General features: G+C 31.9%; 1 protein-coding gene across 3 annotated transcripts in view; it reads right to left on the reverse strand.

The window, feature by feature from the left end:
- LOC111618242 (tRNA dimethylallyltransferase-like) overlaps nt 1-27,581 on the reverse strand; it is a 38,070-nt gene that overhangs the window by 1,220 nt on the left and 9,269 nt on the right. For 2 of the 3 annotated variants that reach the window (XM_023359724.1, XM_023359726.1), the window contains exons 2-10: nt 27,358-27,495; nt 26,087-26,182; nt 18,339-18,616; nt 8,851-8,993; nt 8,673-8,784; nt 8,488-8,606; nt 1,922-1,999; nt 1,723-1,829; nt 1,047-1,161 (exon numbers count right to left, since the gene is read on the reverse strand). In XM_023359724.1, the coding sequence (XP_023215492.1) occupies nt 1,047-1,161; nt 1,723-1,829; nt 1,922-1,999; nt 8,488-8,606; nt 8,673-8,784; nt 8,851-8,993; nt 18,339-18,616; nt 26,087-26,182; nt 27,358-27,495 (1,186 nt within the window). Of the gene's footprint in view, nt 1-1,046; nt 1,162-1,610; nt 1,655-1,722; nt 1,830-1,921; nt 2,000-8,487; nt 8,607-8,672; nt 8,785-8,850; nt 8,994-18,338; nt 18,617-26,086; nt 26,183-27,357; nt 27,496-27,581 lie in introns of all 3 variants that reach the window. The other variant, XM_023359725.1, reaches the window with a different exon arrangement.

Consider the following 27,581-nt stretch of genomic DNA (forward strand, 5'->3'; position numbering starts at 1 on the left):
TGTGAAACTCTCTGTTTGGTCCAAAGATCAGTACTTACATTGCCAGCAATATCCTTGTTTTCTGGAACCCCAAAAGAAAGCTTCTCTTAAGTAGTCAGCTTACTGAGATGCAACACTTCCAAACAAGTACAGAAGTAACCTGCAAGACTCAAATTCCTTTATGGCAGCTCAACTGTCAGAAACAATGGAGATACTCTAATTAAGGGACCTCTACATAAAATAGTGCAAACATAAAAAATAAAAGCTAGAAACTGTTTAAAGCACAGTAGAGTATTTACTTAGTGGGACAAAAAAAAAGCCCCTGCCCAATCATTACCACAAACGCCAGCACCTGTACCACTATCATTTTTGGCTCCATCGTGTAAACCAGCTATATCCTGTGAATGAAAGGTCACCCTATTTATATCAGTCAATGCAAGTGGGAATGGAGACCAGATAATGCCTGTCAAATATTAAACCAAGATAACATTGTTGGAGTTCATGAAAAAAAGAGGGCTTCCTTCATGTTCCTCAGTAGAGCCAAATATCAAACAGTACTTTGTTTAGAAGTAGGTTGATCAGTACACTAAATGTGAGCCCTTCCTTCTTAGTCTGAGTAAGCAGGATGCACAGAAGACCCAATAGAACTTGATGGGGACTGTGTAAAGAACTATCTAGGTATATGAACATGACCCGGTAACAACAATGCATAAAATACACTAAAGTTTGCAACTGTGACAGTCCTTGCTGAGCATCTTAGGCCACCAAATTAAGGCAGCACAGGCTATTTTGGGTCAAACCACTACAGTAAAAATCTACAAGAGGACACATGGTTGTCATCCTAGGATTTACAAAGAATAGTTCTACATAATCAGAAGATAAGCCTGGCTTTATCTAGCCTCATCTGAAGATGTAAAATTCGTAACAGGCTAGAGTCAAGTAATATCTCTAACCCTGTATGTATGTATGTATGTATTTATTGTGGATTTTTATGAAACATGTTTATTATAAATACAACAAAAGGGTTGACAACTTTAGAACCTAAATTATTCTGAAATTCAACTTACTTTCCCAAACCATTGTACCGACGACACTCTTCTGACACAAGTCACAAAAAAATAACTGCTTAATGTTTGCTTGTGTCTGTATGATTGGTAAAGGTTCAATGGGAGGTCTATGTTCCTAAACAGAAGAAAGTTTTGATGTCAAATTATGACAATAAAATAATTATAATAATTTGATGTCAAATTACAGTAGAGCATCGATTATCCGAATCAATTGGGGACTGGGGTTGTTCGGAAAATCACTTTTTTGGATAACCGATTATGCACGATAAAAATATATTAACCTGTCCCACGTTGAAATTCGTTCAAATCCTGGCATGTAAGGCCTTAAGTACCCTCTCAGTGCTGCCAGCTAAAACATGTGCACCAACAAAAATAATATTGGAGTAGCCAAGACATAGACAAAGATTGCAGTGCCACAGCACTAGCAGAAATTTAAATTTGCCGACTGGAAAGCTTTCAGTTAATTGACATTTCAGTTGATCGACATTCGGATAATCGATGCTCTACTGTATAATATTTTATTTATAATAACTATTTTATTTTTAACCACTCTATTTTCATTACATCAAGTTAAAACTGATTCCACACTCACTCATTCGAAGAACGATCTATTGAAAGAATATTGTAATCAATTTAACATAAAAAATTCAAATCCACATTGCTTTTGTGTACTTACTTTAAGGAGTGCATTGACGACAATGGTAGCTGGATCTAAGACTTTCTCTTTCCACAGACTTAAGTTGGTGGCATCCAAACCATAAACTGGAGGAGCATTACGCTCTTCTGTAAAAACACAATTAGACTGTAATATAGTCTATTATATAGTCAATAAATTTAAGATAACATTTAAGATAAAATATTTAAAAACTTCCTACGTTTCAAAAACCTGTTTCTTATCCATTTGAGTTGTTTCCTCGAATAGCGTTTTGTAACCAACTTCATCATAAACAAACCTATTGAAAGTATAGAAAATAGATATGCTAAGTCAAATATGCTTCTTATATATATTTCAAACAAAAATGATTATCTGATGCTTGAAATTCAAGGACATATGATACCTGACCCATCAAGATTTGTTCCAAGATCACCTTATGCAGTTTTGGAACAAATCTTGATGAGTCAAAAGACTGCCAATGATCATATTTGTCAAGCATTGTTAGACCATCTCACAAATATGGAACATATTATTTTCCAATTTTTTCCAGTACAGTTGTCCCTTGATAGTCTGACGTTTTGTAGTCCAACACACCTCCCATCAAGGTAACCATAGTCCCTGTCCCCGTTATGTCTCTGCTTGTACAGAAGCATATCGCGACATGAATCTCCCCACCCAATTCTTACATGATGACACACATTTCGTGTGTTTTCTGTGAGCAGTTCTGTTTGAACAGTTGGAGTAGGGAATATTGTAGGCTACTGCTAGCAAAACAATGCCAAATATGTAATCACTTTTGGTAATCCAACATCCCTTTGGTCCCATACCTGTCGGATTATCAAGGGACAACTGTATTTGTATATAGAGGAGAAGGTGGTATTATGGAACCCCAATTATATTTTAGTGAATTGTAAACAAGGTATCGTAACTACACCCACATTTTTTGTGCGAAAAGTACTGGTAACTAGTAAACTAAATGTTCCTAATTGGATTTTTCGCTAGTGTAATTATAAGTATGGTTTTTGAAGGCTTTTGTACAAAAAGTCCGAAAGTAGGCTTAGAGAAAATCGGGTGGTAATATGGAACCTTACTGTATATTTTCAAAAAAATGCTTTAATGTAGCCAAAAACAAATAGGAAAGGACAACAAATGTTAAATAATTACCAAATTATTTACTCCAATGTATTTTATCGCAAAAATGCTTTTATAATAGAAAAATATGACCTCCATCAACAATATATATTCCAGCAGCTCTTTTTCGATATTCTCGGGAAGAATTGGCTTTCTACCTAGTGTCTTTTTCACAAATTGCTCTGGAGGAATGTCTGCTTGCAAATAGAAAGTTCGGAGGAGTTGAGTTCCATATTACTGTAAAAGCACCAATGGGGTCCGTATTTCATGCATCGCCATCTCGAATTAACTTATGTCTGTCGAGACCAAAATTTAAAAAACGTGAACATCCACACAGATTAATATGTATCCCTAAGTCTCTGGAACGGAATACATGCACCAGTGAACCTACAACTACGCGATTTATATTTTAAAAATAATTAAATTCACTTAGCATTCAAAACTTGCGAATTTTGAAAAAAACAAATTTGCTGATTAAATGCGAACAACCGTTTAATTGAAGTAAAACGGGTTTTCCCCTTGTTATGGATGTCTGCCTAGTTCAGTTCAGCCACATTCCGCTACAGGTTCCATAATACCCGCAGTGTTCCATAATACCACCTTCTCCTCTACTATAGCCTACAAAGAACAAACAAGCCTTTTCTCCTTCATATGGGAAGTTTTATCGTTGCTAAAGTAAACAAGCCTCTTGGATGGCATTACTTGCAATCTATTCAGCAAACATTTGATAAGTGTGTAGGCTACTAAACTCTAAAATCGTTAATATCTGAAAAAAGTGGACATAAGTCCTGAAACAATAACTTAAGTTTATCAATTTGATCTAATAATAAATATATTTTGATCAAATTTCATATACACTCCCTGCTTATTAAAGGTACTGAAAAAGATACCAACTAATCTCAGAAAGAAGTTAAGGTTTACTAAACATTATCACCAACTATTTTTTTATGACATATCCAAAAAATTAAAATAAAGAAATTATATTTTAGCACTGGTAATTTGTATTTTATTTCTGTGTTTATAAACAGTACAGCAATAATATGACTTTTTAATATTACTTTGATTACATACTTTTATAATTTTTCTTGATTGGGTAACATCTCTTCCCTTTAGCAGTGAAATTAAAACAGCTGGTAAGGATTCTTACCCTTTCCAGCTGTTTTAATTTTGCAGCCATGCTTATCTGTCAGGTTAAATACATAATCTTGAATATAAGGCCGGAGAAATTCTTCTAGTATTAGACTAGCTACTGTACTGATGCGATTACCACATCCTTGCAAAATTGGATTTTTTTGCAGGTATGGTAAAGACCAATCATTTTCATATTTTCAACATTTTCAATATTTGTGAATAGTGTAGCAAGTAATCTGTAGCCTTGCATGCTGCATATTCAACTCTTCTTAAGAGAAGAACAAATTTTGGCTTTGGATATCTCAATCCACCTCAGTCTTTTCCATTGATGAGGGCCAGTAAAGGAGAGATGGACTATTGGACAGAGATAGTGTTATAATAAAAAGAGAAAATATGACAAGGCACCCTCTGTCATGCAGCAGAAGAGTAAACATTTTTTCTTGTAAACAAATCACATGCAAGTCAGCCATGTCATTTTCTCGTGAAGTCCACGTGTAAAGTTGAACGTCTGAAGAATGCACAAGTTTTGAAAAATTGTTGGGTTTGCACAAGAAAACTAAAAACGATGGAAGCACTCATTTCAAAGCTCGGTTAGTTGCAAAAGGTTATGTACAAAAACCAGGAATTGACTATGAGGAAACATTTAGTCCTGTTGCATGCTATGACATCATTCAGACCTTGTTAGAGGTAGCAGCTGCAAAGAATACGCAATTGGAACAGTTTGATGTAAAGACAGCTTTCCTGAATGGCATACTTGAAGAGAAAGTGTATTTGGAACAACCAGAAAGTTTCAAACTTTTTTCAGGAGACATACCCGGCTGGTATGGTACCAGTCGGGTATGTCTCCTGAAAAAAGTCTGTATGGGCTTAAGCAGGCACCGCATTGCTGGAATAAACGATTCATCGGATTTATGAAGAAAGCAAGTTTTCAAAACAGTATTGCAGATCCTTATCTTTTTTATCGAAACCAGAATAAAAAGCGACTCTACATCACAATTTATGTAGATGATGGCCACAAATCTTCTAATCCGAATACTGGTATTTTGCATAAAATCGTACTTACTAAACCTTTATTGTCCGGTACTTCTTAACTATTCATAAAAACAAACATTTTCGGCCTCAGTCGAGGTCTGCTTCAGGTTAAAAGGACAATTGGATTCCATTCTTAGAATGAACGTTTAGCTTTAAAATATTCGAATTCATGCGCGTGTTACGTATCATCATCGTTTTCTTGTTCTTCGCATACGTAGCGCCAAGCATAGGAAAGTGCGTTGCCATCTTTGGTGTTTATACCTCTCCCTGTCCAGCCAGCTTTGTAAATTTCCAGGGCTTCAAGGACTCTGATGTGGTCCATATGAAAAGCTCTACCGTGTTTCCCCGAAAATAAGACCTAGCACAGATTTTGCTGAATTGCAAAATATAAGACCTCCCCCTGAAAGTAAGATTTAGCGAAGTATTTTTTAGTCGTAACGGTCATCGACAGATGTTTGAAAGTGGCCGTTGGCTTTTTGAAAGTACAGCCACTGATTGGTCAGCAGACAATTATGCCACACGGCATGATTTGCATAAGACTATGGCTTGGGAATCACAGATTTGCATAACGTTACGGCTGGTGATGGCTAATTGGTCGGCCGGGAACACGCCACATTACATTTGCATAGTGCTACAATTCAGTAAGCACTAATTGGTCATCGAGTCCGATGTTGACGCTATAAAAAGGCGACAGTTCGACACACCGGATATATGTCACTCTCGTCTAAGTTCGACTTGGGAATTTTTTGTTCAATAATAAATGTGAATTCTTCTTTCTGGAACAAATAAGACATTCCCTGAAAATAAGACCTAGCGCATTTTTCAGAGCAAAAATTAATATAAGACACTGTCTTATTTTCAGGGAAACACGGTATTTATTAATCTGGCATTGGATAGTTCTGCGTGAATATCCGGGTTGGTTGTGTAGGTAGATAAGGCAGTGGTGTAACGTGGTCTTATTGTTGGCAACAACAGGAAAGAGATTGCTGATTTTTTGAGAGCTCTGCAACAAGAATTTAATATGACGACGGGGTCTCTTGACAATTTTCTTGGAATGAAAATAAAACAATATGAAGATGGATCAATTATAGTAAGTCAAGAAAATTACACAAAAAGAATATTAGAAAGATTCCAAATGGCTGAATCAAATGCAGTCTCAACAGTAGTTGAGACTGTATTTGATTCAGCTGTGAAGAAAGTGATCTCAACGAGGCAGTGGGCTGTCTCATGTATCTTGCAACAGTGTCTTGTCCAGATATCACCTTTGCAGTGAATAAAGCTGGTCGAGTTACAGAGAACCTAACTATTCAAAATTGGAATTGGGTAAAACGTATATTTCGGTACTTGAAAGGTAGTATGAACTGGGGCATCATTTATAATAAAGAAGAAGAACTGAAAGTCTACAGTGATTCTGATTTTGCTGGTGACAAAAAGACAAGACATTCAACAACTGGAATCATTGCAAAATTCTCGGGTGGAGCTATATCATGGACTAGCCAATTACAAAAAGCTGTGACAACTTCCACAACTGAAGCAGAAATTATCTCAGCAAGTGAAAGAACAAAAGAATTAATTTGGCTACGTTTATTGTCTGAATTGATTGAAATGCCAGAGCAGCCCCCAATACTTTATATTAACAATGCAAGTGCCATAAAGCTAGCAAAGAATCCAAAATTTCATCAATGGTCCAAACATATCAAGGTTCAACACTTTTATGTACACGAAAGATTTTTAAATGGTGAACTCAAATTGGAGCACATCAATGGAAAGAACCAGTTAGCTGATCTGCTGACGAAGCCGCTTGAACGTGTCTGATTTGATTTACTAAGAAAAAAATTGCTATATGAAGGTTATAACCATGTAATTATTAAGCAAGTCTTATTTTTTCTTTTGGAGGAAGTGTTATAATAAAAAGAAAAAATATGACAAGGTGCCTTCTGTCACGCAGCCGAAGAGTAAATGTTTTTTCTTGTAAACAAACTGCATGCAAGTCAGCCATATTATTTTCTCATGAAGTCCATATGTAAAGTTCTTTATTTCAATAAAAAGTAATAGATAGTTTGTAAGCATTTTTCTCAGTCCACCTTTTCTTCAATAATTTTCACAATATACCCAGCAATGTATGGAGTACTAGCTGAAGTAATGCTTGTTTCAGTACATTCTGAAGGTTCGCATTCTATGTACTTCAACTCTTTTTCTAGTAATTCTTCTAGTTCATTTAGGCTTGGTTTAGTAGCAAATGAACTAGGGCGGATGCAAAACTAGTGGTGTTATCAGTATAGATGAGTGAACTGCTTGTTCTGCTTGCTGACATAAAGATACTACAAGTTGATTTGGTGTTGGCTGTTAGGGGTCTTAACAATTTCAGTTGTTAATATTTTATGCATTGACTGGATAACATTAATAGCATTTGTCTGATCATTGTTACTTACAAGTTGTCTTCTTGCCCTTCCTACTTACAGCTCTGACCCATGCTTTTTCCTTTGTTAGATCATTAGGAAATTCATGAAAACTAACATCCAGTGGCTTATTTTTGAGTTTCAGTGCAATATGGAACACAACAGCTTGCCACTTTAGTCACTAAAAGTAAAAATCCAGCAACAAGTTGCTTAACTTTCTCAGTAACATTTAAAACTGCTTGTGGCACCATCTGTTATGATATTCTATTATTAAAAGTTTTTATATTTTTAATTACTATAAAATGGCAAAAAACTTAATTTTGAGGGTAGGGATAGGTTTTATAAAAATTTGTAAAAGCTAATAATGAATAAAATTACCATTAAGTCCAACTGTACTCAAGATATGACATACGATTTTCCTTTAACTACCAAAATCTTTTAGCATCAATCCTCTAATACATAAACTTCCCTACAAAATTTCAGACATTTTCAACATAAAACACAGGAGATATTAAGCTTCAAAGAGGGTAACAAATTGTATCACACACACTCACTCACTAACATCCATTCATACAGAAAAACCTGTAAATTTTTTTGCATTTCTCAACATTTTAAGATCCCAAGACGAAAATATTAAAACCTTGGGGGGGGGTCTTATTTGAACCAATAGCCATACTTTCCTCTGTTGTATATAACAGTAGTAAAAACTGTTTATAATTTTATATAAATTTTCCTATTTTATCAAACTTACACAAAACTCTGCAATGATAAATTGATAATAGGAGGGCATGCAGTACCTCTAGTGGAAAAAATTACAAAATTGGTGACAAGGAATGGGGCATAATGAGAAGGCTTATTTATTCTTTGTAGGCTATGGTATATACAGAGTGCATACATGTGCATTCGAAATAGCAAGCAATGCATGATACACTTTGTGAAATATTGTAAATTTTCCTAAGTGCCAAGATAGATTTTAAGTAAGAGTTGCCAAGCTATTGTACAAATCAGTTTCTCACAATGTAAGCAAATTTGAAATTTTCTATTATATGAACAACTTTTAATTTCTTTTTTTGTAATTTAAAGAAATCCTTACCTTCTGCAAATAATTTCTTTCCAGCTTCTGTTTCTTTCTCATCATCAGGAAGCATTAGATACTTGTGGAATTCTTTAAATCCTATTGACTGGAAGATGCCGTAAGTGTAATCCGGCAGACTAATAATTAGAAGAATCACATTTATTTTTGTAACAAAATGAAGTAACTTACAGAAACATTCTTACATGTTATTGGATGTAGTATAATTTCTGTAGTCTTTGTAAAAACCCTGAATTTCCTCGATCAGTCCCATTTTAATCATGTCATCCACACGGGAATCCAGGCGCTCGTTCAAAACTGACAGTTTATACGTTAAGTAAACATGACAGACAATCGGATAAAGTAATGATAATTAGACTTTACCATTCTGTTTGCACTGTATAAATAAAATGCAAGTATTCTTAAATCTCAGTGGTCCCCCATAACAGCTACTTCCGCTTTCGGTTTTCTGTTCTTCTAAAAGTTGGCTGTGGGTGACACCCTGCTGTTGGTAAATTTGAAGACTTCTATAATTAAAAATTTACAACTTAGTAATACATAAATACTGTAATAAATGCAACAAATATAAATTATAATACAATCAAATGTTGGGTTTTGAACACCATATTTGTCCCAGTTGCTATACAATAATTCTGTTGTCGAACAAGCTACTTGACAAGAGCTGACCAAGATTAAGAGACACAGATGGTCAAATCCCTGTACTTCCCTGTGCCAAAGAAAGTTGATGGCTGACCAATCAACAATGAAACTACCAATTCAGAAGTTAGTGGCCATGTTTCATTAGACATCATGACATGAACCATTGACAATGTTGTTATTCAAATTAGATTTCAATACACATGCGAGTAAGATACTACTTCCATTTAATGGTACATGTCACAACTGAATTTAAATCAAATTATTTAATAAAAACACCATTAATTGACATTTGCATAATACAAATGACATCCACAAATCTGTGCTAAATGTGCTTGACTCAAATTAAATAACAAAAAATTTATTAATATAATATTAATATTTATTAATACTAGGTAGCCAGTTAATTAAAACTGGTTTTTATACCGAAACTAAAACTAAAATTTAAATCAAAGCAATTGAAAGATAATATTTTGGAAAGTATGAATAAAATACTTGTCATCCATCTTGATTAATTTGGTTATATTTTATACAGGCAGTCAGAATTGAGTCTCTATTATAGCACTTCTTTTTATAAAGAGTTAGTTTCAGTTTCAATTGGCAGTGAATGAACATTTTTGCTTTCTATATATATATAATTTTTTATTATATTGTATTTGTAGGCATTTTTATGCATGAAATACAGCTAAATAGGTAAAAGAAAATTTTATTCTGAAGGTCAGGAATGAATTAATCTTTACTCTACTGTTTCTTAAGGGAAAATTTGTTTTGGTTTGAGTACAAATCAGTTTATGAACAACTTTTAGGAATGAATTTAAGTTTGAAAACTGAGATTTGACTATATTTAATATTACTGCACAAATGTTCTCAAAATTATTCAACAGTAACAGGAGCAAATACAATCCAACTCAGTGATATAAGATTGCACAGGAATGTCAGACTAATCTACAAGTTTATGACATTTCATGCCTCCATACTATTGGAGTCATGTCAATAATTTCAAGTAATGTATTCAAAATGTTTGGTTTGGCTCTTATTTACATTTTTATCTAGGCTGACATAAGGAGTGTTATCTATAGGCTTAAATAGTGTTATCTATATGCAATAGAAAGTCACACTAAACTTAATTATACAATTGAACAAATTAAAAGAAAACAACAGGTTCATGACCTCATCAGAAGCTAGTAAATGTCAACTTTCTGACTTGAGAAAGTGTCAAATTATGCTTTCTCAGAGTCAATAGTGACACCTTATCACATCTTTCACCAGACTTTTAGTGACCTGTAAGGAATTTTCACCTTTGAATATGACAAGGAATGGCCGATTTTAGTCAGTTATTGTCCATTCTTCAAGCCTTTAAGATCTATGCCTGCGAGCTGTTACCATCTGCAGTTTAATTTGTGTGCCTCCTTTGGACTTCTTGTCATCCTTCTGCTTGTGTGCTACTACTCTCCAGAACTGTCAATTGACATCAAGGATTGATTTTTGATTCTCCTCAATGTGGGATTTATAGTTCACTCTCTTAAGGTACCAAAATTTGTGAACTCTCTCTCTGTGATGATAATGTGCACAAAAGCAAACATTATGCCCCTTACTTAGCTGTGTAATGTACTGTACAAACTTTTGCACCATCTAATAAATGTTTAAGTATAGTTAACTGTGTTGAGTGACTCCTTCAACTGAATCTTGTCATTTCCTACTCCATCCTCTTACCTCTACTCTCACACACAAGATTGTGTTATTGTCATCCACAAAAACACTCAAAAACTTTAGTAGTAGGTGTAACCTACTTGGTGTCAGAAATTTCTGAATGTAATCACTTACATTTGGCAATAAGAAGGCTAAAAAGGTCATAGAAAACTCCATACTGGGCACCTTACACTGATGTTAATTAGGCCAACTGGGAACACTACACTGGTGTCAGAAAAATTGCCAACTGAAACATTACACAAACTTAACTTTGTTGAGACATAACAATGAGCTCCGATAGGATGTATAGTACCTTGATTCAGCCTAGTAAGCAATTTCAAATTTCTCTGGCATCTAGAAAAGATGGGATGAGAAATATTTGAGAAGCAATGAACTCTCAGAAGGTGGCACTGGATGAGTTGGAATATTAGTACAAGTTACCAAACCTAAAGGAAAATTCACCAAGCTAAGAATTTTAAAAATTATTCTAAATTTGATTAAGATTTTCAATGAATTCTGTGATGATGACATTAATGTGGAAAGTGAATGATTGAGGTTGATCGAAGAAGAAAAAAGGATGGACAGCATTGCAGTTTTCAGACCTTATTAATAAACTTGTGCCAAGCTTGTTACACTGAGTTTCTTTTTGTGTGTGTATCTATTGATTCATATGAACTATGTATCTATGATTCATATTTTTCCAAACTGAAATCAATAAAGAATCTCTTACGCTGAAACATGAGCCAGAAAAATTTGGCTTTACTTTTGATGAATGTGAATTTTATGAGCGCTTATCATTTCACACAAATTAAGGCTTGAAAATAGAGACTGTAAATACTCTATTTGCTTTTGAATTACAGGCCGAGTATTAAGAATGAATTTAGTGCGTCTTTTTAATAAAATAAAATGCAGAATTACCTGTTTGCTGAATTTTCAGTTACCTGCATTTCTCATACACTTCTGATTCTAACATTTGAATTCTAGTTAGTTACATGACAAAGTGAGAAAGTTAACAATAGCTATGTTAAATGTTGCTTTCAACAGCTATAAATGATTAAATAGCAACAGTAAAATTTGTACTAGCACCAAATGATAAGTAAATAACAAAATTTTATGTCTTGCACAATTTGGAAAACAGTATTCTTCTATTCAGTATTTCTTACATGTCACTTTCTGAATTTTGACAGAGAGCTGTATCTCACTCATGTGGGACTCTGCCATATGGTTTCTTTAATTAAATACTCCAATGACTTTAGATATACTTCAAGTCCTGTTAAATTCATAAACCTATACCCTTCTTGTCGGTATATGACAATTCAACATCAGACAGTTGGACAATGTATTATATCTTTTTTAAGTTTTTAAATTTTTTATATTGAATCAGTACAATTATAAAATGTATTTAAAAAAAAACTATATTGAAATTACCTAATTTTTGCATACAGCTATATTTGTGATTATTTGTATATGACTTTGTAAATGTGTTCTATGTGTAAGAAAATATCAACATAACTAAGTCATTTATACAACTTATGCACAATAGAAATTACATACATCATAATTTATAAAAAGTTTTGTGAATAAATTAATTATTTTCTTTTTATATTTTATAAAATTATAATATTTTCACTTATGCAGTTATTGTTAGAACAAAACTTAACAGAGTTAAAACAGCACTTAGTAGACCGGAATGATATAATAAAAATTTCAATCAAAAGCCTTAAATCGTATTCCAGTAAGGTTTTAATTTGAAAAAAGATTATTTTTACTAATGTTTTCGATCTTCAGTTTAAAGACCATCTTTAAGATCATCTTTAAGATCAACTTAGTCTGTATATTTGATGATGGAATGATTGAATCAAACAATGACATTTTTTGAAAAATTAAACAAAATAAATTCTTGAAATATATAAAAATAGGAATAAAAGTAACAGTAAATATGAAAGTAAACAGAGATACAAAAAATATGAAAGTAAACACTTATAGATTATATAACTATAACCAAAAATCCTGTCATATAATCTGATGCATGAAAAATGTTTAAAATAAAAAAGGAGGAAGAAGCTCAATAAGCCAGGATTCTGAAATAGAAAATGTATAATGCTTATCATCTACAAATCAAACATCATCACATAAATAAACTCATCTACCTACTGAGCGATAATCCTGATGAGTGAGCAACCAATTTCATATGGCAAAAATGTGAATTGAATTAATCAATTTCATATAGTGGCAAACTAAATGATTCCTGTCGATCTCTGCCAACCTGTTGGAACTTTTGTCTGAGTTTCCAAAGTACAGTTTTGAGTTTTCCATGATGACAATTGAATACAATAAAACTCTCAATTTTTTCCCCCTGAAGTTGGGAGTTTTTGACTGCATCTTGTCTGGATATGTCGCCTATCTCATCTATTTAATTGATAATTTCTAACTCGCATGGGACACTATGATTAAACATCAAATTATTTTTGCTTGAGGAATTAAGTCTATTGTAAGCAAAAATGTGCAATTCACCAATGTCATTTAGCAAAAGTTATTCTCATCGCTCCAGTTTATATAGTTGTATTCAAATATTTGAACATTCATTCTTCAATGATTTTGCCAAGGATAAAGTAGCCAAACAGGCCTGTTCCAAACCAATGAACCTATCTTCTATAGTTGTCAGTTTCACCACAACTGTGCTTAATGTTGACTCCAGATGCTGCCTCGAGGAAATTAAGCATTCATCGTCTACTTCTGAAATGTTTTATTGTTTTTTAAAGTAATATTCAAGCCATGTTGTGGAGTTGTAGTCAGATGTTGTGGTGTTGCAGAGCCAGATGTTTTTGGGCGGAGTTGGAGTCGGTAAAATTCTTTCAACTCTGGTGACTATGACCTCGAAGTTTACTATTGATCAAATTTGAAGTAAGAAAAACACTTTCATAACAATTTCATAACAAAATGTTATGGTGTATGTCACATGAGAGGCTCTATACTTTCAGAAAATAGCTTTTATTAATTTAAGATCCACCAGTGACCAAGTGGATAAATCCACTGTACACTTATAGTTAGTCATTGGATCACAACTGGAAAGTAAACATTTATGGTATTGCTTCAAAATATCTTTACCAAAGAGCAACTCCCAAGAAAAATTTTGACTTTCATTTCAAGTGCCATAAAATTTTTACTTAGCTCGATATTTTTTTACATCTCAGATGTTTTACTTTAGATATCAATTGTTTTTTTTTTTGGACTAATTTGACTAATTAATTTTTTCACTGCCCTTCTATTAGTTTGAGTTATTTATGACTATTTATTATAGCTTCGATAACAATTTGGTTTTAAAACAGTCAATAGGAAAACAATGAAAAAGTAAAACCTAGGTCAGAATCTAACTTCAACAAACTAAAAGAGAAGGATTATTTCAGCTTATTATTTACTGTTTTAAATTTAGTCAACTGTCATATTCAATTAACCACTGTAGAAACTGTTTACCATTTGTATCAACTTTCAGATCCTTTGATTGCCTCACATCATAAATGTTTGGTGAGGCTGTATTTAAATGAGTATCAATTTCATGACCTATGTGAACATTGAGATTGCCCATAATAATAACTCCATCAAACACCAGAGACCAAGTGAACGATTTGATGAATGACAATTCATCAAATCGTTATTATTTTTTATTATTAATTTATTTTTTGTTTTATTGTATTTAATTTTTTTTCTTGAAAATAATTAAATTTAAATCAATTTTTCATAATTAACCAATAAAGTGGCTATTAAGACATAGTGTATTTCTTTATGTACCCAAAAATTTTTCCAAGATAAATTTGTTACATCAATTTTTTTGATTCTCACCATCAATTTTAGTACGACTTTTTATATAGAAATTTTAGATAAAAATATTTGTTGGTATCTTTATTATAAAAGGAATTGCAGCTGGCATTTTAAAAGAGGATAAGGTCGGAGTCGGAATTGCACATTGCAAATGTGCTGGAATCAGAGTCAGACTTTTTGTTTACTGACTCCATCACACTGGTTCAAGTTTTGGATATTCAACTCCCAGATCACCTGGAAAATGGCGATATTTAATTTCTTTCCTATTGTGATCTTGCAGCATATCACTAGGAGAAGTTCGTGGAAATATAGCTGAAAGTAATTCAGAACAAAAACCTACCACCAAAATTAGGGTTTATACAAAAACTAAGTTTTTTAAAAAACTGGTTTTCAAATCTCAACTTTTCTCAATTTCAATTTTCCAAAAGAATCTCAATTTTTATCCAAAAAAGGAAATAAGAGATATTTACAACTTATTTTAAAACTTTTTAATTTATTTAATATTTATAACATTTCAAGAATATAACAAAATATAATCGACCAACATCTACACAAAACAAAACAAAAAAAAAAATGCTAGAATATCACATTAAAATAAAATTTACTCCATAGAAAACCATTAAGAAAAACAAACAACAATGAATGCCTACAAAATATTTTATTTCTTATTTTCCCTAAGAAAATATAATTTTAGAAAGCAAAGAACGTCTATAGATCTATTGCTCAACTATGTCCTTATTTTGCACACAAAATTGCCAGAAATAGAAAAAAAACTCTCTCACTTGCTACTGAGCTGGGTTTAATCATCTTTAAAGCATTAAATAATAAATTAAATTTTTCGTTCTTCTGTTTTTACCCTGTAATACTAAAAACTACTACTTTAGTGTCCTAGGACTGGACAAAGTCACCTTTTCAAGTTTTTGAAGATATTTATATAATCGATTTCGCACGACCCGATTTTGGAGGCTGTACACACGAAGGGTCACTTGTAGAGGTATGGTTTCTTTGACTTTTTTGCTCTTATGGATATGCTCTACAGCTCTGATAAGGTCCCAATTGTCTCATTTAGAGCTTGAATTGAGCCAAATTGGCCACTTTTTAGGCATAGATGAATTTTTTGTCTTGTAGTTAGTTTTATAAAACTTAGTATTTAACAATAATCCCATTTTATGCCAGAGACGATTTTGTATCAAAATGTTGATGTTTTTAATCAAATAATTAAATTTCTTCAAAAAACCAGGTTTTAAAAACCTACAAACTCTAACCAGAATATAGTATCAATCTACTTCATTCAACCAGATAATAAACTGCATATTTTAATGAAAAAAGTGATAATAAAAGTACAATGTATATGAAAAGTGGGTGATCGGTTAACGAACATAATCCGTTCCAAGACTTTGTTCGCTATCTGAATTGTTCGTTAACCGATTATCGATTTACCATAGGTTTCTATGGGAATTTGATTAATTCATTCTGGAGACCCCCTATAAATAAAAAATATATACTTTCTTACTATGTTTATTCATATGCAATAATAAAAATACATACATACACGGTCTTGCATTTTTATTAGTCATGTTTTTTCCGTTTGTGAGGGTTAAAAAATCTGTCCAATGTCGATTGCTTTTCTGTCTTTATGATTTTTCAGAAGTAATTAATAGCATTGTAATTGTAGAGATCCCTAAGCCTATTAACCTCAATCTGGTTTGGATGCCGTTGTCTGCCTGGTTAAGACCGTTGTTCTGACATCCTCCCACTTCTTCAAAAGATCTTTAATAGCAAATATCGGCATAAATCCGCATTTTCAGAACAAAACATAAAATAATTGTTTCTGTCAGAAACATAAAAGGCTGGAATTACAAGGGAGAGTTTCAAAGTTCGGGGGAATACTATCCGATCAGTATATACTGGGTAGAACATCGATGTCGACATCTCCCACGCTCTGAAAAGTTTCGAATTGTTACCCGAAGATAAGGGTAGACCAATCGGTATTCATTATTTTACCTCGCTTCTTCTTGTGTTTGTTCAGTAAAGTGTTCATTATCCGAACATGTGTTCATTGTCCAATCATAAAAATCTTCCGTGAAAGTGTTCGTTATCTGATTTGTTTGTTAACTGATCACCCACTGTATATGAAAAGTAAAAGTAACCAACAACCAAGAACACTTAAATAAATTGTATTGGGGACATTGTTATTTATTTAGTTAAATATAATTAATGTTCTGAAAAAGAAAACAAAATTTAATTTGACTAAAAACATAAAAAAATTTCCTATTTATTTGTCTTAAGATAATATATTGAGACACTCCTGTTGCAGCATGAAGTTATGAGCAATGACTCCTGGGTTTGAAAAAAGATAACCTGTTCATTTAATTATGTATAAAAAGCATTTTAAAATTAACAAGGTATTAATTTTCACATGAGATATGACCAGAAATTTTGTCGGTTAAATTGAGATTTTATTCTACTACTTTTCAGTTCTTCACAATTTTTAAACTATCATATAATGGCTATACTGCACAGTTTAGTAATTTGTTTCTTCATCATAACACCTAGTGTGCAATAGTGATTTCAGTTGGCAAAATGGAACACATTTATTTGAATGAGAGTGCTTACATTGACCACTTTTTACTCATGGCAACTAAAACCTTATGGCATGATCTATTTTCAGGAAATGAAACATTTAAAAAAAAAAAAAAAAGTGAGAGAGAGAGAATTCAATTGGTTGTAGAGTACCAAAGTTCGTTTAGTTGTCCACTCACAGGTGAGTGGGCAAGTAGACAATTATAGTCATACTAATTTTTGCATTTGGGTTTTGAGTCAAAATTTAAAAATCACAGGTAATTTACTAGTAACTGGTAACATTTTAAAAATTTACTGTTTTACCAGTAACAAAAAAGTCAGTAAATCTGCAACCTCTAAAATTTGTCAATGCATGTTGTTTTCTAATTTTTCTAGAAAATTCAGGGTGTGAAAATACTTTATTGACCTACTGTACATAACATTTTCAAATAATCCATGTTCAGAATAAGTAAAACTAAACTAAAATCAGATTATTTTTGTTGTTTTGTACCATTCATGCATGCAGATACTCTTTCTATTTCAAGCTATTAATTTGTTCAGGCCTCTGCTTAGATGGTATAGGTCAGGCATGGCCAATATATGGCCCGCGGGCCGGATTTGGCCTGTCTAATGAATTTATACGGCCCACGATTAATCTTTCAATATTAGCTATACAAGTCCGAATAGCTCGATGAAAAATTCTGACGCTTAAAAGAAAAAAAAGGTCAACAACTCACTGTCTGGTTAGAGTTAACCCTCCATTACAAATCTCTTAAGTACAGCATAGAATGTTGATAATGCATGATAATGTGAAAAATGTATCTGTAATCTCTATGTAAAATTTAGTCTCTACGAGGTGACACCACAATCAGATCTCACATCACCTGAAAATCTTCCTAGGGCAGCCTCTGGTTTGGCCCATGAAAAAAGTTTTCTTTCCAATTCGGCCCGGGGTAAAAACTATTGGCCACCCCTGGTATAGGTGATGAATCTAAGTATTGAGTTGCTTAATTAAGGGAGACCAAACCAACTGAAGGCATAAATGCAGCAAAAGAGGTTCTCAAATGATTTAATAGTTGGATAATATTTATCAATTTTAAATAAAACAAACAATAACTAAATAAAAGAAGTTAACAAAAATATACCTTATGATTTTCCTTCTATCGTTGGGATGAAGTGTATTTGCCATTTTGGGATCTATTATCCTTAACATATCATGAAGCTCTTGACTTGAAATATTGTCCAAGGTATCAAAATCTATAGGCACTTGAAAGATTTTTTTAACATTTTGAATGTCAGAAATCTTATCTTCTGGAAGATTATTATTGAATGAATTTGAATTATTTTTTTCAAAGGTACTATTGGAATTTATATTAATGTTCTCTTCTTGACTGCTCCCACAAAACGAATTATCCACCAATTCCTACAAAACATTAAACAATCATAAGAGAGAGACATTTATCCAATTATAATTTCTTCTTTGAATACTAAACATAACGTTTTTTGTAAATACAAGAAAGTTTTAATGATTTTTTTAAGTTCAGTTTTATTAGTAATTATTATTAATCCATGACTTGCAAGAGAATGCAATGAATTTCACATATTGTTTTAGAGTATTTTATTAGTCTTTCTCCCTAATTACTGTAAAAATTAAGCTAAAATTTAACTTACCATAAGCCTACTTGGTAATGCACTGTCATATGAAGCATGTCATTGGACCAAGAGAATTTTGTAGAATGCATGCAGTTTGTCATCTCTTATTAGTCTGATAACAAGAATTGAATAGAAAAAATATATAGAAAAATGAAAAACTGGTATGTGAGAAAATGCAAATAAGCCCAGACTATTTGTAACATCATTCAGGCATATAATACACAAGTAAATTGATTAGATAAAGCAAAATTTATAATTGGTGACCAAAATGAAATTTTCATAATTGTGATCTGAGTGACAAAAGTGAGTTTTTGCCATTTTCTTTGCATCAGATTGTGAAAACATAATTTATAATTGTAACTTTGAATTTAGAACTGTTTGTTATGTAAGACTCATTTTTATGTTGACTGAATATTAATTAAAAGTCCATTTTCTTTTTTTGATAAATTTGTTTGACCAAGTATTTGTAGTTCATTGTACCATATTTTTGCGGAATGACCAACATGCTGGTCTATCTGGGGAGACTACAAAATCGTCTATTTCTGTATGGTAAAAGCCAGCATGCCAGTTTAAGTGAGGTTATACATCCCTCTCTAAAGGACACACTAAAAAAAAAAAAAAACGAATGAGTTACATCACGTAAAAACAAACCAGTTTTTATTCTAAAACTGTGAAACTGTCAGCATTACATCAAAAACTATAATTATATGTCTGATTTCTTCATTTTGTCTTCTTTATAATGATGTAAAATATTCTTCGAATTCCAAAAGTGCTTTTTTTTATGTGTATTTTATTGTTATTTGATTCAAAAATGCAAAAATAAACATACTAAATTTAAGAAACTTGCTGTAAATTATCTCAGTTTATACCAATTAACATCAGATTTGAGAAGGTGTGTTATTTTTAAAGGTAGATGGTCAGTGTAGCTACACTAACTATAATTGCAATTATTAATTACAAATTATTAATGTAATGAATAATTTAATACAAATTATTAATGTAAGTTATTAATTGTAAACGAAAATTCTCCTCTTGATTTTAAGTCAGTCAAATCACAATGTTATTATTTCATTGTAATGGGAAGAATGTTTTCCTTAATTAATTAACAACTAGTTTTGTTAGATCTGATTAATTTTATATTTTAGTCACAGTTTAACCAGCATGCCAATAACCCTGGGGTTTCCAGCATGCTGATCTTCCCGTTTTTGCGTGGCATGCCGGTCATTCCACAAAAATACAGCAAGTGTTTGTTAATAAATCCTTAGATTTGTATTTAACCCACTTTTTTGAAGTTTTCCTTTATCATCAAAATCAATGACTGTGCTTTAGGTGTTTTCAGTTGACTAATATAAACTAATTGGTAGTTGTTCTCCAAAATTAGTTAGTCCAAATCCTGAATTGCAAGGTGATTTCCCATTAGGTCATATCATACAAATATACACAACCAAAATCCGATATATTAAGCAAATATACACCCACAACTGCTGTAAATGTTCGGGCTAAATTTGGATATAATGATTATAAATTAGAAATGAATTTGGCACTAGAGTGAGGCATTAGGTGCCATCTCATATTAAAATTAACAATTATAATATTTAATTAATTAATTTAGATTAAACTGAAAGAAAAGAATTGGCCCAAAGTGGGACTCAAACCTGCAACTCCCGCTAACCATGTGGATGCATTGGCAGTTAAGCTACTGAACCTTCGATCCAATCTCCTCTTCCAGTATATATAAGTTTAAGATTTGAATGGCCAAGAGCATGATTGCGTCCCCAGTCAGCACCATAATAATCATCGGTGGTTTTAACGTAAGCTTATATATACTGGAAGAGGAGATTGAACCGAAGGTCCGGGTAGCGTAACTGGCAATGCATCTGCACGGTTAGCAGGAGTTGTGAGTTTCAATTCGGGCCAATTCTTTTCTTCCAGTTTAATCTAAATTAATTAATTAAATATTATAATTATTAATTTTAATATGAGATGGCGTCTAATGCCTCACTCACTCTAGTGCCAAATTCATTTCTAATTTATAATCATTATATCCAAATTTAGCCTGATCATTTACGGCAGTTGTGGTCATATCATATTCCTCAATTTGAGGTTTAATCCATGTTTGTGATTGCTCAAAGTAATTACTAAATATGAAAATTTATGATGTAGTTAATAAATCTGTCTATCATTCTTCCAATGTATGAATTATATTCAATTTTGGAAATTTGAATCATTTCTCATCCTGTCTCTACTGGGTCTGATTTAAACCCATTAACAGTACAAATAACAGCTCTCTTAGCACCTACACAATAGAAAGTTTTTTTTACAGAAATCTTTCTGCAATTAAAATTATTATTATTACTTGACATACAACATATTAGTTGTGTCAAATTTACTGTGAAGGCAACTAGTAAAAACAAGGAGTACCAACAAATAATAAAAAAGAAGGATAATTTTAAGAAAAGCAATATTTCAGTATCATATTTTTTTAAATGTTAAAAGTGCTGATGTTCAAGTCTTATAATTTCTTTTCTTTTTTTTAAATGTAAATTTCCTTCTTAATTTTTAATGTAATTTTTATTTCTTAGTTTCTAAATGAGAGCTCAGATGCAAAACAATGTCCATAAGCAAAAATTGATCTATTGCTTAAATTTTATTTAAATATACATTCTGGACATGTTAATATTTGCAGTGAGCCTTTGTTATTTTGTAAGCAAAAATCTGTTGCTTGTGGATAAATTCTACAAAGCACATTCAGTAGAAAACCAGAAAAGTACGACTAAAAGTCAGGAGGATGAGCATAGTATTTTTGACACACGAAGTAGCATGACATAGTAATTTTGACACATGAAAATTTCAATTTAAAGGCAACAACAACTGTAATTGGCAACACTGTGAATAAACAAAAACATAAGACAATGGACTGATGGCATCTCTCCAGCAGTGTATGAATCAAGAGCAGTGTAGTGGATACAATTTCTGTAATTACTCAGGATATATTTCTTCATACTTGAAGGTTAGACTATTTACAAAAATATCAAATTTTCGAGTCTATCTTAATCCTTTTTATACACTCCATAAGTAACAGTTAACATGGGCTTTATTGAAGAATATACTTCTTAAAACAAAGGTAAATAATAAGTACTTATTGTTTACCTTTGTTTTAAGAAGTATATTCTTCAATAAAGCCCATGTTAACTGTTACTTATGGAGTGTATAAAAAGGATTAAGATAGACTCGAAAATTTGATATTTTTGTAAATAGTCTAACCTTCAAGTATGGAGCAGTGTAGTGTTGTCTGATTTTTGACAATAGCCAATCAGACATCCATTGGCATATGCAGGTACAGTAAGGAGATGACTACATGAGTTGCACACAGGTGTATGAGTAGAGTTCAAAGGTTCCAAAAACAGCCACATTTCTGTGGAAGATTCTCCATGGCATCTATTGTGGTCCTAGCTGTAGAGAATCTTCCACAGAACTGTGGCTGTTTTTGGAACCTTTGAACTCTACTCATACACCTGTGTGCAACTCATTTAGTCATCTCCTTACTGTACCTGCATATGCAATGAATGTTGATTGGCTATTGTCAAAAATTTGAGAATACTACACCACACTTTATTGCTTGCTTGACAGATTAGTGATGGTCAATCTATATAAAAATGAGAGTAGTCTGTAATTTTATACTCCATATTTTTTATGGAAATTAGATACAATTAAAAAAAATTTTTTAATTAAATATTGAATAAAGAAACTTAAAATTTTTTCTACTCATTTGATAAAGAAAAAATAAAATTAAATATAACTGCTGAAAAGTAGCCTGATGCAATCCAGTAACTGAGTTACAGGAGATTTCACATTAACAGGGATGTACTGTAAGAAAGTCCCAAAAGGCCAGTCAGGGGGCAAAGAATCAGTTTGCAGTAATGATGGATTTCTGTATTATCTTTTGCATCTGAATCCCTTAAATGCTTTCAGTTTTTTAAACATGCACTTTACTAATAATAAAGCAAAAACACATTCTCATTCTTTTTTTATTGAACTTCTAATATTTACAAAACATTAAAGCATTTAAATAAAAACTTAATAAAAACCATAATCAGCAAAATATAGTAAATTAAAAATAAATTTTTCAGTACAAAGTAATCATTTTGTAGAATGCTTATCTGCCTGAGGAGGAGTACTTATGTGACGATCCAAAACCCTTTTGTTTTGGAGCAGTCTAATAAACTTCGTGATTAGGTAAAAAGGGAAAAAGAGGGACTTCTGCAGTCAATGACCGAGATGATCTCCTTGAAAAAAATCGTTAGTATATCAATAAAAGAAATCTCCTCCATTTGTTTAAAGGTAATTCTATAGTCGTTAATATCAACAAGACAGGAATAAGAGATGTTTTTACCCCCTCTTTGGTTGCACGTGACACGTGGTTACGGCAATAAATCGCCTCCTTCGTAGTCAAACGCGACGTTTGATATAAACAATATCTAGATAGTTGACCAGGTTAAAGAAATTATTGTCAGATGAATGTTAATTTATGGATGAGAGCCGTCAAACCTATTTCTAGACACTGATAGCAATAAATTAAACAAACTTCTCTGTGTCAATTGTCAGTACAAGCTAGATCTAGACATCAACACACGAACAGGTGTGCGTATAAATCATGAATGATGTCATAGTTCTCACCCCCTCAAAAATAGTATAAAGAGGGTTTGGACGCAGTCCACAGGGCGGCCATCCCCAAAAGGCGGACATCGACTGCCACATCTACTGACCAATACCGCCATACTGCCGTGACGATCCAGGAACGTTTTTACCAACGACCCATATTACGGATCGGGAACTTAGAGGTATTTGTTTTTGGATATCTATTTGTATACTCTCTCTCTGCGAATTCTCTCTTCTAGAGATCTCTCTGTCATCTCTTAACTTAGAGAATAGAGATTAGATGTTTCATAAGAAAGACAAATCATTGTCGCGATATAGAATAGAATTTTTGTAGATCTTCACCTTAGCCTTTGATATGTACTATTTTATAGTTGTTTATTAAATGTGTTATTCTTGTTCAACCTGTGTATTCATTTGGGAACCTGTCAACTTACTCACTGACCTCCCCACTCAATTTTATTTTGCCCTCCTATAAAGCCATCCTCTGACCGAGCCGCCGGTAAATGGGGACAACTAACCCCCTCGGTTCTCACACTTAGGTAAATGAATTTTAATGCACAATAAAATTTCATTGCATCGAGTCGCATGTTAATTCAGTTAAATCTTCAGTTAAAAGAAGAAACAAGTTTATTTTTACTTGTTATATGTACATATTACTAAAGAGGGATCAACATGAAGATAGATCCAAAATGTATATAAATAAAATATCTGGAAATTAATTCTCTCTTAAGTAATTCTTGATCTTGGAATTTTTGTTTATTCATCCAAAAACCCTTTTTAAGTGATTAGAAAAGTAAGTTTATTTTTTCTGATTCATTATTGATATGATCATCATAATCATCATCATTACCACATTCAGCTTCTAAGACATAGAGCAAGTGTGTCTTATAAGTCATCAAATACATTATGTTATACAATTTTATAAAATACACCATTAGTAAAACGTTTATAAAATTACATGTTTTACTAATAGTATGTGGGCTCCATCATCTCTCCTGCACTCACTATATGCTATATTGCAAAAACTTTTGTAAAAGAAAATAAAAACAAGAACAGCAAAACATTTAGTAATTAACATCTTGCGTAAGTAAATAGAAAATTCTCCTTGAAAATCCATATGTTATGTTATTTGAACTTCCCATAAGTGAACATTTCAATCAAAGTGGTCTTGTACCCCTTTTAAGTGACCAGTTGTAATTTCACTATTCCCAATTCAATAATAAGTGCCTGATTAATTTCCTGTTTTTCAAATTTTACTCTTGGAAACAAAGTTAAATGAATAAAACTAGCAAGAATGCAGAATTTTCTAGAAGATCTGAAACTGACGGATAAGTAATAGGTGTTTGTCATGTTATAGTAGCAGTCAGCTTGTTATCTATAATTATGAATGAAGTAAGTGTTATTTACAATATAAAATCAAGGAGCCATGACTTATCAACAGAATGACGATTTCTTGATTTACAAGAAAAACTCCTATCATAATCATCGTTATCTTGCTAGCATTGTGAACCTCTAAGGTTCTATGCTACAGACAATCTTTCTCCAACTTTATCTATCTGCTACAATAATTCTCTAGTTGAATATTCTTAATAGTAAAACTATTAAAAATATTTTTGTGGCTGCCCTCAATGTTAGACTCTTTCCATTATTTGGATATAGACAAATTTTGGTAGCCAGTCTACATACATCCGTTCAACATAACCCAGCAATCATAATTTAACTGGTTTTAAATTCCTGTTATATATGTGACATTATACAGTTGTTGTATTTCTGTGATATGTGAATAAGAAAGTAAGATGAAAAATAGCTATAGTATTCTGAAAACAGAAGTCTACAAAGAATTTCTAATCCAGTCTAGAATAATGAATAACTAAAACAAAAAAATATATATATATTTATCCAAAATTTTGTACTCTAAAACTAAGAAAGGTAGGACAAACAAGAGCCCTGGAAATAGGAAGCAATACTATCACTTACCTGTGTAACCCAATTCAAGTTTTGATAAGGGAACCATCTTTCTATCAATACCATATGTGATAAATTGAGAGGATCCAAAGCAAAGGAGAAACAGACTCTGAATGGTGATATGTATTGATAGATAGCATATTGTGTGGCATTTGGCCAACATCAAATTTTTCATAAATAATCAAATGGTACAGCCAGGTTCCTATTGGACTATAATATGATTAAGTAATTATGATACTAAGTAATGAGTAAGCAAACAGTATGGTTATATCTTCTAAATTAATTGGTCTGAAAGCAAATATCAGATGGAGGTCCAGTTAGTGTAACTAGTAATGCATCTGCACAGAAACCACGGTTTGCAGGTTTGGATCAATCTTTTCTTCTAACGTATTCTGAATTTATTTGTTCATTTCTAATGAATAAATTTAACACAAGATTTCAGCTTAATCACCTACCTCTAATTCAAATTACTTAGTATGTTAATAATTAGTCAGTCTTATTATAGCATAAAAATCTGGCTGTATCGATTGATTCAAATTTTGTTTTTATTAATTTCTGTAATTGAAATAATACTAGCAATTTTATAAGTATTTTATATAAAATTAAATAATCTTACTTTTGGTACTAAAACTTTCCACAGTAATGATTCTATATAGTAGTTTGTTCCACCAACTATAATGGGCAATTTTTTCCTCTGTATTATGTTATCAATCTGAAATTTCAAAGTTAAAGAACTTTTCTAATAAGAAAAAGCAATTATTTTATTGTGGCATGATTGCAATGCTGGGCTGCAAATTATAATCAAATTCTTAATTTATTTAACTTAAAAATATATGCTCTCCACCTCAAATTAGTAGTGCCTTGCCCCTGTACATCATACTTTTCCTGTTATCTATAGAGTCGTGCCGATCATCTACCACTGTTTTCAGAGGAAAATTTTGAACCGAGTTCTGGCGCAAACCAAAAGTTCATATATAGCTAATCAGGGCTTCTTGCTCCTACATTTCCCATATCTGGTCTCTTTTTCATCTATCTAACTTCCTCTTGAGTATAAACATCACCACAAAACCCAATACACAATAATAAAGCAACCACCAATGCCATATGACAAATTTCATATGGCAATATGAAATTTGTCCAATGTCATATGGCAGTAGTTGTTGCATTATTCCTTCTGAAGATTAAGGAAGGATGGACAACAGAAGGAATTTATAGGTCTACAATTTTTTCAAATTGCAGCCCAATGATCTTTCTTTAGCAAACTTATCATAAATGATTGAACAATTTTATAATTCATGCCATAAAATATAATTGATAACTAAAACTAAACTCTAAAACTAAAATTCTGTACTTTCATTCTGAAGACGACCATCACAATACTTAAAACATTCAGAGAAAGCAAATTATCTTCAAGAATATTTTAGGTAACATTAAATTCTCAAAACTTCATGCCATTGTCAAGTTACAAAATAATGTTCCAATAAAACAATTTTTATTATGGTTGCATAAGAACACTCTGTGGAAAGGGGACAGATTGAAAAACAAAATTACATACATGCACCTGAAGAAAATTTGTCTACAATTGCTTAGAATTATAGTTATAAGATTTTATTGAAAATTTCAGTTACATTTTGTTCACATTTATTTGAAATTATATAAGCATCCTTTAATGTAAATTTAAATAAACAGCATTTATGCAGTTTTTAAAACTTTGTATTAAAAAAAGAAACTAAACAATTTAATTCATTATAAATATATAAAAAAAGAAATAATTTTGGACTAATAATCATCATTCTAGGTTCATGGAAGGGCATGGCAGGTTAGTGAACTATTATAAATATTTTAGCTTATAATAGATTAGCATTAAAATTTATTAAGAAAGGATACTAAAGGCAGAGCAAGGTTTGAAAAATCTGTAATCATAAATCTTTTGAAAGGATTAACAAAATCTAATAAATGATGAGGAATTCCTTGTTGTTCTTCCTTCGTAGCTTTATTAGTGATAATATCTAATCCTTTATACACCTGAAAATAAATAAAGTTTCATAAGTACAACACTGTTAATATATTTTTAATATTAGTGATCACATCATTAATTAATAATTTACTAT

The sequence above is a fragment of the Centruroides sculpturatus genome, unplaced genomic scaffold (assembly GCF_000671375.1).
Source record: "Centruroides sculpturatus isolate CEXI.00-Female unplaced genomic scaffold, Cexi_2.0 scaffold205, whole genome shotgun sequence".
NCBI lineage: Eukaryota > Metazoa > Arthropoda > Arachnida > Scorpiones > Buthidae > Centruroides > Centruroides sculpturatus.